This window comes from Salmo salar, chromosome 13 (genome assembly GCF_965601325.2).
Source record: "Salmo salar chromosome 13, fSalSal1, whole genome shotgun sequence".
Classification (NCBI taxonomy): Eukaryota; Metazoa; Chordata; class Actinopteri; order Salmoniformes; family Salmonidae; genus Salmo; species Salmo salar.
In genome coordinates this window covers 36,600,141-36,612,742 of record NC_138303.1, presented here as the reverse complement: position 1 = coordinate 36,612,742, position 12,602 = coordinate 36,600,141, and the positions used below count along the sequence as shown (strand labels likewise).

Below are 12,602 nucleotides of genomic sequence, written 5' to 3'. Positions count from 1 at the left end.
ATCCTGCCTGTGAAGCAGCAAACAGTTGGGGGAATTTAAGGGTATCTGTCATGCTAGCTTGTTCTGGCCCCACCCTGGAGATGAGAGCGTGGGTCATGAGGCTGGAAAGGCTGACAAAAACAAATCTTTAATCAATACCCTAGCCCTCAACACAAAACACTCCCTCCTCCGTCTCTGGCTCAGTGCGCTCCGAGAGTGACAGTTTTTCATTTTAATCTGTGCCTAGTGCTGCCCATATTGTAGGGAAATGGTGAGCTAATATTATGGTACCTTGGCTCATTCAGTAAACCATTGTCGGCTGTGCATAGTGTCTAGGCTATTTAGTGAAGCACTTGTGAAGATCTAAGATCTTTCTTAAGAACTACAGATGTAGGACCTTAATTTGAGCCAGTTTGCCAAAGCAGGGAAATAATCCTGCAACAACAGGACATGTGAATTATTATGTGGATTATAATGAATGGACATTTTTGTAGGAGTTAATACCTTTTTCGTAAGAGAAAAACATGTCTGAAATGTCAAAGTGGAAATTACAAACAGAAGCCTTTTTAAACCTCATATACACTACAAGTTGCCAGTGGTGTAAAGTACTTTAAAGTGCTGCTTTTATATTTTTTTATTTCACCTTTATTTAACCAGGTACGCCAGCGGAGAACAAGTTCTCATTTACTTTCTGCGACCTGGCCAAGATAAAGCAAAGCAGTGTGACAAAAACAACAACACAAAGTGCCACATAAACAAACGTACAGTCAATAACACAATAGAAAAATGTATGTACAGTGTGTGCAAATGTAGTAAGATTAGGGAGGTAAGGCAATAAATAGGCCATAGAGGCAAAATAATAACAATTTAGCATCAACATTGGAGTGATAGATGTGCAGATGATGATGTGCAAGTAGAGATACTGGGGTGCAAAAGAGCAAGAGGATAAATAACAATATGGGGATGAGGTGTGCTATTTACAGATTGGCTGTGTACAGGTACAGGTACAGGTACCGTAAATTCCGGACTATAAGCCGCAACTTTTTTCCCACGCTTCGAACCCCGCGGCTTAAACTAATATATGGATTTTTCCCGCTTTCTCCAAAAAACCACATTCTGTGACGTGCTCAGTTTTTTGGCGGCATGAAGCTTTCATTAGACCAATGAAATTGCCGAACGGGTTACGGTCAAACAACTTTTTTGTTTACTGTTTAGATTAAATCGAGCGCTCTCAAACTTCCCATCATTCTGATTACGGTAGTCATTTTGTCACCCTCATCATGGCAAAGACACGGAGAAATGCATATGATGCAGCTTTCAAGTTGAAGGCGATTGATCTGGCTGTTGGAAAAGGAAATAGAGCTGCTGCACGGGAGCTTGGTCTTAATGAGTCGATGATAAGACGTTGGAAACAGCAGCGTGAGGAATTGACTCAGTGCAAAAAGACAACTAAAGCTTACTGCTAATTTTTTATTTTTTGTTACAAGCCGTGTTTCGTTAAAGCCTATTTATTTTTGTTACAAGCCGTGTTTCGTTAAAGCCTATTTATTTTTGTTACAAGCCGTGTTTCGTTAAAGCCTATTTATTTTTGTTACAAGCCGTGTTTCGTTAAAGCCTGTGTAAAGTTCATTTGTTTCAATGTACCGGTAGGCACCTGCGGCTTATAGACATGTGCAGCTTATTTATGTTAAAAATAATATATATTTTTTAAATTCAGTGGGTGCGGCTTATATTCAGGTGCGCTTAATAGTCCGGAAATTACGGTACTTAAGTAGTTTTTTGAGTATCTGTACTTTACTTTACTATTTATATTTTTGACAACTTTTAATTCACTACATTCCTAAAGAAAATGATGTATTTTTAAAAAACAAATACTTTTAAGACTTTTACTCAAGTAGTATTGTACTGGGTGACTTTCACTTTTACTTGAGTCATTTTCTATTAAGGTATCTTTACTTTTACTCAAGTATGACAATTGAGTACTTTTTCCACCACTGCAAGTTGCATTGCAGGAAAGTTCTCCTGCAAAAGGTCCTACATATGTAAGCTAAATCCCAGTATTCACTTTGCAATATAGTCTAGCTATGTCTTTAGTGACAGATGAACAACACTAGGCTATATCACAAACATGAATACACAGTACATAACAGAAACATAACTCTAATCAGATAAAGAAACAAAATGTTAAACAACAGTAAATAACAATATTAAAGTCATTAAACATCCATACACGAAAGGAAGTCAAGCACCCAGCCGCGCAGCAAACATATTTTCTATAACATGCAATTCAGCCATGCATTTTTCATTAGGCATACTCAATAGGCCCATTCAAGCATATGAAACACATGACACAGCAAAGACATCACAAGACATGCTAAAACAACATAGAACAAATCAAACAGACTGGTATACAACCAGAGAGCCTGGAGCATGTATAGGGTAATAATTACCAGATCCAAATAAATTAGAACCAGACATAGGGATCAAATAAGTGAATAGCCTAATGAGTTTTCTGTCTACAGACAGAAACAACCCTCAAGTGCCTCAATCCTTGTCGGGGAAAACACTGCTAAACCTCATCCTCAAGGCCCACTAAAGACCCAGTCCATCCACAAACACTGTCCCCCTCTCCAGTGGCTGGTCCACACTGAAAACATTATTAGAATGATAGGAATAAAAACACTGATTGAAGCAAAACCAGAACTAGAAGGCATTGATTGGTCAGCCAAGATGCAGTGCTGGGCTAATAACATGCTGTCAATCAAAAGCAATCAATCTGGGTGAGTTGTTGTAAGACATGTGGGAGGAGGGAGGGTAGGTAGAGGGGAGTTAACATGTTTTGCCGAGTTGTTGCCATTACCAAAACAAACAACCACTTCTGATGACAAATAAAGCATTTGAGTTCAACCTCTAAAATGAGCTAATCATACACTCAGCATATTATTTGCATCAAAAACATCATTCTTAATTTCCATCTTGACTGCCATGTTGCATCGGTCATAACTAGCCTTTATGTTAAAGGAAATATAGACAAATCTAAGATATTGCTATATGAACCTCTTCTTCACTCTTTCTACAGTATGATGCCAATACAGACCTCTACCCAAACTCTAAAAAGAGTTAAAATCTCCCTGATTTTGCATCTGGCTTAACAAGGCTTTGATTGGACTAACCTGAGGGGTATACTACAAAGCAGGATCAATGAGTTAGCCAGCTAACTTTGATGAACAACCGAAAATAACAGATTTTCTGGTTCATTAAGGAAGATAAACTTAGAAATGGGTTTTTGGTTGTTGAGTCAATGAGACCATGCTCATTTCAAGCTTATCTTAACAACAAAAAGACAAAGTTATTTCAGAAGATTTTGGCACATCTCATTGATCCTGTTTTGTAGTATACCCCTCAGACCTCTTCTTGATTAGCATAATCTCTTCAAATATGAATGATTAGAGAGGCAGTGAGTAGGCCCATACTTCTGAAAAGTCAAAACAATGCTTGATTAGGCCCACTGCTAGGGGGGAAACTTGAGATGGGGTTTACTATGACAAGAGGGCAAATTAAAGCGCCATCATGTTTCCTTCGCAGTAATCATAATAACAATGGTTGATGTCAAAGACTCCACTCTACAGGACAACTTTCTTACAGTCTGATGACTCTTGATAGAGGGGAAGAGAGGGCGATGTACACTTTTTGTGGAATGCTGGCCAACCAAATATCGTAGATAGTTAGCCTGAATTATTTATATAACAGTGTTAGGCTACTTAGAGTAAAAAAAGATTGAAGATTTGAGTCTACCATGGTGTTGCTAAATTGAATAGGCCTATATTCAGAAGTGAGGCTGAGAAAGGCTAAGTCAAAGAGCTGCAAAACATATTAGACAGGAAGTTCAACAAACATGCACACGAACAGTTAACTGCCTGCAACAAACTGAAAACATCTCTTTACGTATTTCAGCTCTCACCCATCCATGCAAAGCCCATCTCAAGGAGAGCAGAGGTGAGAGCTTGTGGCACGCACACGGCACATACACACACACACACACACACACACACACACACACACACACACACACACACACACACACACACACACACACACACACACACACACACACACACACACAGTCAGCCAGGGAAGGACTCAGCCAGCCCTTTATCATAACTACTCCCACAATTACTCAGATCACTGGTTTACCTGCCTGGGCCTGGGCTGCTCTGAGCAGCGTTACAGTGTCCTGGTGAAACCTCCAGGCAGCCAGCCAGGCAGGCAGAGAAAGCACATTAACTAGGCCGGCTGACATGGGAATAGGATGCCATAATAACACGCACCAGCATGTAGGGAGAGCAAGACTAGAGAAAACACTCACAAAACAGACTAGTCACAGCTGGGGGGCGATGCGTTAGTCCCGAATCCCAATCACTAAGAATCACAAACTACAACACCAACCAACTCCTTTGCTGCCTCTAAATCTACATCTCAAAGTGTGTTGAGCAAAAACGCAGAGCTCTGAAGCGGCTAAAGCAATATCAAGGAGAACAGTGTAATGAGTGAAGAGCATAACAAGGAGATGTGGTTGATTTCAGCCTCTCTTTTCAAAACACTACTCCAAATACACTTCATTACCTAGATCAACAGAGTCCTTGGCAGTGGAGGAACTATAAAGGAAGCTGCTGTGGTCTTTAACCTGTTATGGCTAGGGGGCAGTATTTTCACGGCTGGATAAAAAACATACCCGATTTAATCTGGTTACCACTCCTACCCAGTAAGTAGAATATGCATATACTTATTACATATGGATAGAAAACACTCCAAAGTTTCTAAAACTGTTTGAATGGTGTCTGTGAGTATAACAGAACTCATTTGGCAGGCAAACACCTGACAAGGTTTTAGGCAGGAAGTGGCCTGTCTGACAAGGTGTCGTTCTTCTTGTCTCTGTTTATTGAAGAGTGAGGATCTTAGCTGTCCCGTGACACTTCCTACGGCTGCCATAGGGTCTCAGAAGGCGGTAAAAAGCTGAATCGTGGCTTTGCAGGCTCTGGCTGAAAAAAAGTAGCGCGTTTGGGTAGTGGCTGGTTACAGTACTGTGAGACTCAGGCTCGTGCCCGCGTCGACCGAAAGCTTTGTTTACTTTCCTCAGTTTAGCTAAAAGGAGATTCCTGGTCGGAATATTATCGCTTTTTTACGAGAAAAATGGCATAAAAATGGATTTTAAACAGCGGTTGACATGCTTCGAAGTACGGTAATGGAATATTTAGATTTTTTTTGTCACGAATTGCGCCATGCGCACGACCCTGATTTACCATTTCAGATAGTGTCTGGGACGCACGAACAAAACGCCGCTATTCGGATATAACGATGGATTATTTTGGACCAAACCAACATTTGTTATTGAAGTAGCAGTCCTGGGAGTGCATTCTGACGAAGACAACAAAAGGTAATGAAACTTTTATAATAGTAAAGCTGATATTGGTGAGTGCTAAACTTGCCGGGTGTCTAAATAGCTAGCCCGTGATGCCTGGGCTATGTACTTAGAATATTGCAAAATGTGCTTTCACCAAAAAGCTATTTTAAAATCGGACATATCGAGTGCATAGAGGAGGTCTGTATCTATAATTCTTAAAATAATTGTTATGCTTTTTGTGAACGTTTATCGTGAGTAATTTAGTAAAATGTTAGCGAATTCCCCGGAAGTTTGCGGGGGGTATGCTAGTTCTGAACGTCACATGCTAATGTAAAAAGCTGGTTTTTGATATAAATATGAACTTGATTGAACAAAACATGCATGTATTGTATAACATAATGTCCTAGGGTTGTCATCTGATGAAGATCATCAAAGGTTAGTGTTGCATTTAGCTGTCTTCTAGGTTTTTGTGACATTATATGCTAGCTTGAAAAATGGGTGTCTGATTATTTCTGGCTTGGTACTCTGCTGACATAATCTAATGTTTTGCTTTCGTTGTAAAGCCTTTTTGAAATTGGACAGTGTGGTTAGATAAAGGAGAGTCTTATCTTTAAAATGCTGTGAAATAGTTATATGTTTGAAAAATGGAAGTTTTTGTATTTTAGAGGAGTTTGTATTTCGCGCCACGCCCATCATTGGATAATGGAGCAGGTGTTCCGCTAGCGGAACGTCTAGATTTAAGCATGAAGAAAGAAGTCACTTTCACAGAGACACAAAATGCTCTACGACGCTCCAGCATGCATGGCAATCTTTTCATTAACGGAATGTTGTGAATTCAAAGGAGGCTCCTCTTGATTAGGCTAGCTGTTAAAACTGAAATTATGCAACTTATCAGGGCCATAGAAACACTTCTAGCATTTAGTAAACATAGCAGCCTTATCCCAGTGCATTCCTCATCCAGATGAATGGATAGGAGTGCTTCTAGCTCCAAGTGGTAGCCTTCCTTCTCTTTCAGGGCCTGCCCTGCTCATGATCTCCTGGCCTCAACCTGAAACAATCACTCTTAGTTAACGACAACACTTCTGCTATTGACAGCATGATCCCGTAAAGCAGACACTTCAATCACCAGAGCAGCAAGCTTCTCTCCGGTCCAGGAGGAACACCCAGAGGAGAAGAGAAGAGGAGGGGAGGGGGTGGGGGTGGGGGGTCAGATGAAAATCAAGAGGTAAATAAATGAATCGATGAATGAATAATAGATGTGCCAGCTATAGTGGGCTCTCGGAGCAGAGCACAGTGCCACGGGGGGATGCAGTATTATTAACACTCTCTTACTGTTCATCTCTGTGTCATCACTGATACTCTTAGGAGGAGCATGGCCGGCATAACACACAGCTGATCTGTACATTCGATCCGGATTACGAATTTTCTTCAGTCCTTCAGGAGGCAAAAAGAGAGTAGAGAAAATGGAGGAAAAGAAGTAGGGTATTCTCCCAGATGCTTACAATAGCCCAGTACAGCCCTGTTTCTTTCCCCCATGCAAACACATTGACAGACAGGGAGCAGCTGGACAGTGAAGATGTTTACCTGCAAACAACACATTAGAAACAAACCCCACAATAATGTAACTAAGCCTTGAGTTATTCAGGAGACAGAGGTATTCCAGACACAACAGAGACTGGATAACAGTACTACTCCTAGCCCTGACCTTGGCTTAACCTAAACCCCTGGATTGTGAATCAAGAGTTAGCCTGCAATATAGTATCATGACCAAAAAACAACAACTAAAAGGACAGGTGCTAGGGCATAATCAGCACTTATTCACTGCCAAGGTGTAAAGATAACATATTTCAGCAAAATAGTCATCCACAGCTATACAGTGGGCTATATTCAAAATAGTACATGCTACTGACAAAGAGCAGAGTGGTAAACCTAAGCTCCACTAAGCAAGGTCATACACCCCAAAATATTTCCACCACGAGGCATCTCGAGTGACAAGTGAAGGAAATATTTTGATATTAGGTGCACAGTTGAAACTTTCACAGACATTATTAAAAAAAAAAAACTATTTATGCAAGTGGGAAAAGTGGTTCATGAGTAGTTCTATGTCACTGTTGAGAGTTCAAGACTGACACTTCAGCTGTCACTGAGTCTGGCACATTTTATTTTACATCTCATTGATCTTAGAGATCGTCTTTCCAAACAGTTCTGACAGGCCTAGCATACAATACATACAATACATCTTATTTTAAAAATCTAACAAAAAAATAAGTCGTTGCATCATGGTTTTATACATATGTAGAATAATCCAGAGTTCTAAATTTGCTTTTAAAAAACAAAACATGCGTATCAGACAATCTGACAGATCCAGCCTGATTGATTTGTTCCATAGCATAGTGCCAGATATTTTGCTTGCTCGTTGGTATAGTCCTACATGATTGCTTATCTATTCTATTTATTATTTTTTCTATGCTGCTGAATAATGCATCTCTTGGTTTAAACAAACAGTTCTATTTTTTTCCCTATTCTTGGAATGGTCCCTAATGACGAGTGAAGGGGCCAGCAATCAGGCTCATTGTAGGCCTGGCTGGGTTTGAATCAGGTCGATATTGGTCCACATCACATCAGTAGTAAGCTGGATGAATCAATGTGATCAATCAGAGAGGGCCTTGGCGGCATAGAAACAGACTGGTCTAAGGTATGACACCACCTGTCATCGGAAGCCAGAGTCTGGAGCACGGAGGGAGCAGACTACCATCCATCCACACCTCACTAATTCAATTAAGGAAAAGGAAAAATCTCCAGCCTGATTCCTAGTTGATTCCACACAGAACTATACAAAGGAATGGCTGAGGAAGAAACGGTCTGTCTGAGATCAGGGGGAGAAGGTCACTTGTTTGATGACGTAACACTAGGCTACAGCCTGACTGAAGTTAATGACTGTGTGATTTCCAGATGATTTATTCTATTTTTGCACCCTGTGAACTTTCCAAACCCAGACAGACATCAACTATAAATAGGCCCCTACCATATTTGTTTGCAAAAGCATTGATACTTTTAAAGTGTATTATAGCCTCTCTTACTCCACAGGTCTACAGTACAGTATGGCCATATATCACATTCAGGTTGACATACAAGGTTATGTTTTCTCTGTTGCGGAAGATACCCTTCAGTGAGAACATGTTATAACCAGGTTAAGTGTACTGACCCAGAGATAGGCTAGGCTACAGAGGAGAGAAATGGCATTCTGTCTACAGATCAAGTAGACTAAGTTAGTGGAGTGTATATAAGAAACATATCTGGCATTGCCTCTGTCCACTTCACACCCTTTACAAATACATGATCACCACTCTGAAGTCCTGAAGGATTCAAAGGTGTCGAGGGTTTACTTTAAAGTCTAAATTGAGAAGGTAAGACGTGTCACTTTATTGGAATGATCTTCATTCAACACCTGCTATTTCCGTTCCCACCGTGACTAGTAGTATTCTTAGACTCACTGTTCTTTAGGAAGTGTTGGGAAAGCCCTATCCCCCAGGGTCTAGCAATCAGTTAGATGGGTCAGAAGTAACTCCTGGTGTTACTCTGTACAAAGAAGACCACTGAGAGACTGGCTCATATCGCCCTATGAGTAGCACAGGATGTGACCTACAGTGCCATCAGGAGACCTGCCAAACAAGCAAACTATACCTATAGCTCCCACCACAGTCCAGGTGCTTCAAGGACAAAAGGATAAAAGAGATGGTGTTAATACCTATGGGAGGATTACTGGATCTACAGGAAAACGGTAGTGCATTAGTAGCAGTGCTGAAATAATATAAATATTATATATGTTTTATTTATTTTTATCTCTAGGCCTAGACTATTCCATATTCTTCATATTTTCCTTTACTGAGACACATCATTGGATAACTGATTTTAAATGAATATTGGATGGAAAAATAAAGACTGGATGACTATTCTATGTAAAAGCTACCCGGCTCCAGATTGCCTGAGAGGACATTGTGTTTATGTGGAGGCATGAAGCACTCTCTCTCTCCTCCTTCATCCTCCCCCTCCCCCTCCTTCACTGACCAACCTCACAGGAACACCGAAAATAACTCAACCTGCTCAGCAATGGGAGTTTCAAGTCAGGGTTTCAGTAAAAGCTCCTGGTGATGGAGAGGCAAAGAAATTCACAAAGGTAGTGACTGTAGTTACATTCATCTTGTGTGTGTGGATGTGATGCATTAGGTCTAAACGCCACTGTGAAGTAGTAAGTCATTCCTATTACAGAGATAGGTAACCTCCCTTTTTAATTTTGTCATATACATTAGTCCTACTACTACACTTTAAATGTAAAGTGTGTCCCGGTATAGTCATTCCTTTTTCACAGCTCAATACCACCCCCCTGTGGAGCTTTGTTTGGGAGTTGGCACAACCAGCTCACAGGCTCAGCTCTCTCATCTTTGTTATTGTGGTCTTACACAACAGTATAGGAACACATTGACCATCAGTGTTATCTTTATCATATAAACCTCGATCATAAGTGTGTATAGCATTTTTATTCTACATTCGAGGTGGCTCAAGCTGTGATAAGACATACACAAATAGAAGGTACAGGATGGCAACTATTTTCTTCACTATTGAGGCTACTAAGCTCACCCTAAATGAACACTCCCCTAATTCTTTTGACATCAATAGTTCTCTCTACACTAGTGTGTCAATATGGAACATTTCAGTGTATCTAATTATTTGATGTCTGTTTTAGGCCACTCTATGCATTCCAGTTATTGCCAACCATTTCAAAATATGAGCTCGCTCTTTATCACCACCCCCTGGTTACATATGAACAATACAACTTAATGTATTTGAAAACAATATGAAGAGCATCGTAGACTAAATGCAAGAAAGCTCGACTGCGGTTTAAAAAACGACGCAGAACAACTCTAATGTTTATGAAAACCCTGCACATTTTTAAGTTTAAAATGCATATACTAAGCCTATATACACTATAGGACATACTATTAATAATTATGATGCAGTATACATATACTTCTACTGAAATTAGGATACTAATTATAACATTGATTTTCTTCTAAACAAATCTATTTTGCAGGTATGGTTTAGTCATAATCAAGCTTCTTAATAGCCTTAATTAAACAATGTTCATTGTAAATATGTTACGCTTGTAAATGCATACATTCCTCCTGTCTTATTCTAACATTTTGATTATTTTGACAATGCATTTTACCTGTCCTCTATAATTTTGACTATTAACTAATACTCAAGTGTTATACTCTCCAAATGAAATGACATATTCAAGTCAATATGGATCCAGACCAGATGCACATTTCAACCCAAATTAGCTTCAAATATTCAATAGTTAGTGAAATAGGCTAGAATATCAAAACTTCCTTTTCAGATTGTCCCTTTGACAGAAAGATAACAGCCTTCTTGGCTAAATTAAAAACGCTCTTTAGAATCTTACTCTCCATCACATCTGAGACACATCTGGTGGTATTCAATTCCAAAGCTGTGTATGGTACAACATACTAGCTTTAAAAAAAAATTAATATATATTATTGCAAACATCGACATTATTATAAAATAACACTTTTAACTGAGCAATAATATAATGTTGCCTGTAAGACCGACACCAGTTAAAACCTCACTCGATAGGATAGTTCCCTTTCCCTTTCAGGAACCTCAACCAACGGGTGGACTCGTCGAGTAAATAAAAAGATTATCCAGGACTTGCAAGCAAGCATTTTTGTTACCAGACATGGTCACTGGATGGCTAAAATGCATTCTAAGCAAACTAAACTACAATCTAACGTTTGATACGTAGGATGTTATAGATGTTCCATGTCAAATAGCCTATGTTATAGCTTGCTTGCGTTTATGTAATAAAAACAAGCTTATTTCAAAGCTGGATAAATAGAAGAGAAGTTGGAAATGACATGTTGTTGTCATTAACTTAGCTTGTTTTATAGCTATTTAGCTTGCTGCTTCACTGAACTGAATCAAGAATAAAATAGGATTATACAATTCGGCTCTTAGATCATGCTGGCTATTTTGTCTTCTTGTTTTTATAATGTGTAGGCTATGATGGGCATAGCTGGCTAGAAAGCTAGCTAATATTAGCTGGCTAGGTAATGTTGTCTCCACGTTTAGCTGCCTAGTATTTCGGAGGAAATACAAGTGTGCTATTTTTGTAAAAACTCTACGTCTCTCATCACATATATCACAATAGTCTGACTTTAAAATATTGTATATCACATAGTTGTCTTACTGGTAAATTAATCCCATTATATCTCTCTTACCTTCCGGCTTGTTTTCGGCAGCCATTTCCCCTTCGCGCGCAACATCCTCCTCCTCCTCACGACCGTGGGTACCACGCGCGTGCACGGCGAGGACAGCACGAGGAGGGACTCGAGGAGCAGCAGCGAGTCCAGCCAATGCAAACTTACCATTGGTTGTGAGGCAATGACTGACAATGTTACTCTGGAATGGCTAGTGACATCAAGAAAAACACGCATCCAATGCAACTACCAGACCACGGCATTGGCCGAAAGGTAACACCTCAAAAGTAAATGAACCAATCTGCTTTGGAATGGACTAATAATTATGTTTTAATGACACCATTTGGAATTGGGCATGAAGTCATAGTCTATGTCAGATTCAAATGTATACTGCTTAGATTAGGCTACATACAATAATTTCATAAAGTCAACCATTTAGCTTATGCAACAGAAAAAAAACGTATACATACATGTAAAGTGTTTAATATAGGCTAACTGATAGTAGACATTTACTATCCCTTTTCTGCAGGTCTAACCATTTGAATTACAACCCTGTGTTTTCTTTCTGCTTCCATTTTGCATTTATATTGATGTGTGAATTATCTGTAATTCATGTAATTCAGGGCTCATCTCTAAAGAGACCTTGAGACTCCCTGATAAGATAAAGGTTAAATAAAATACAAATAAATGTGTCTCTGATGGGCCAGACGCATGGGTGCTGAAAAGACAGCTCCATTCATCGAGGAGGCGGGTGATGTCACAGCGCAGCTATCGACGCGATCGCACAGCAGCATAGCAAACGGAGCAAAAATAACACTGAGCGAAATTCAAAGCCCCGAAGTCCTTATTCAGAAATACAAGACACTAAAAGCATTAGATATTATTTGAAGATAGTGAGAATAATCATTATGTGCACAATGCACTGAAAATAGCATATATTTTTA

The 12,602-nt window shown here is 39.6% G+C and overlaps 1 protein-coding gene across 6 annotated transcripts in view; it reads right to left on the bottom strand.

Moving 5' to 3' along the window:
* LOC106567259 (calmodulin-binding transcription activator 1) overlaps positions 1–11,923 on the bottom strand; it is a 493,378-nt gene extending 481,455 nt beyond the window's left edge. For 5 of the 6 annotated variants that reach the window (XM_014136342.3, XM_014136343.3, XM_014136344.3 and 2 more), the window contains exons 1-2: positions 11,680–11,923; positions 6,713–6,814 (exon numbers count right to left, since the gene is read on the bottom strand). In XM_014136342.3, coding sequence (XP_013991817.1) covers positions 6,713–6,814; positions 11,680–11,704 — 127 coding nt within the window. In that variant the 5' untranslated portion in view covers positions 11,705–11,923. The remainder of the gene's footprint in view (positions 1–6,712; positions 6,815–11,679) is intronic. The other variant, XM_045693184.2, reaches the window with a different exon arrangement.
* Positions 11,924–12,602: the final 679 nt, after the last annotated feature.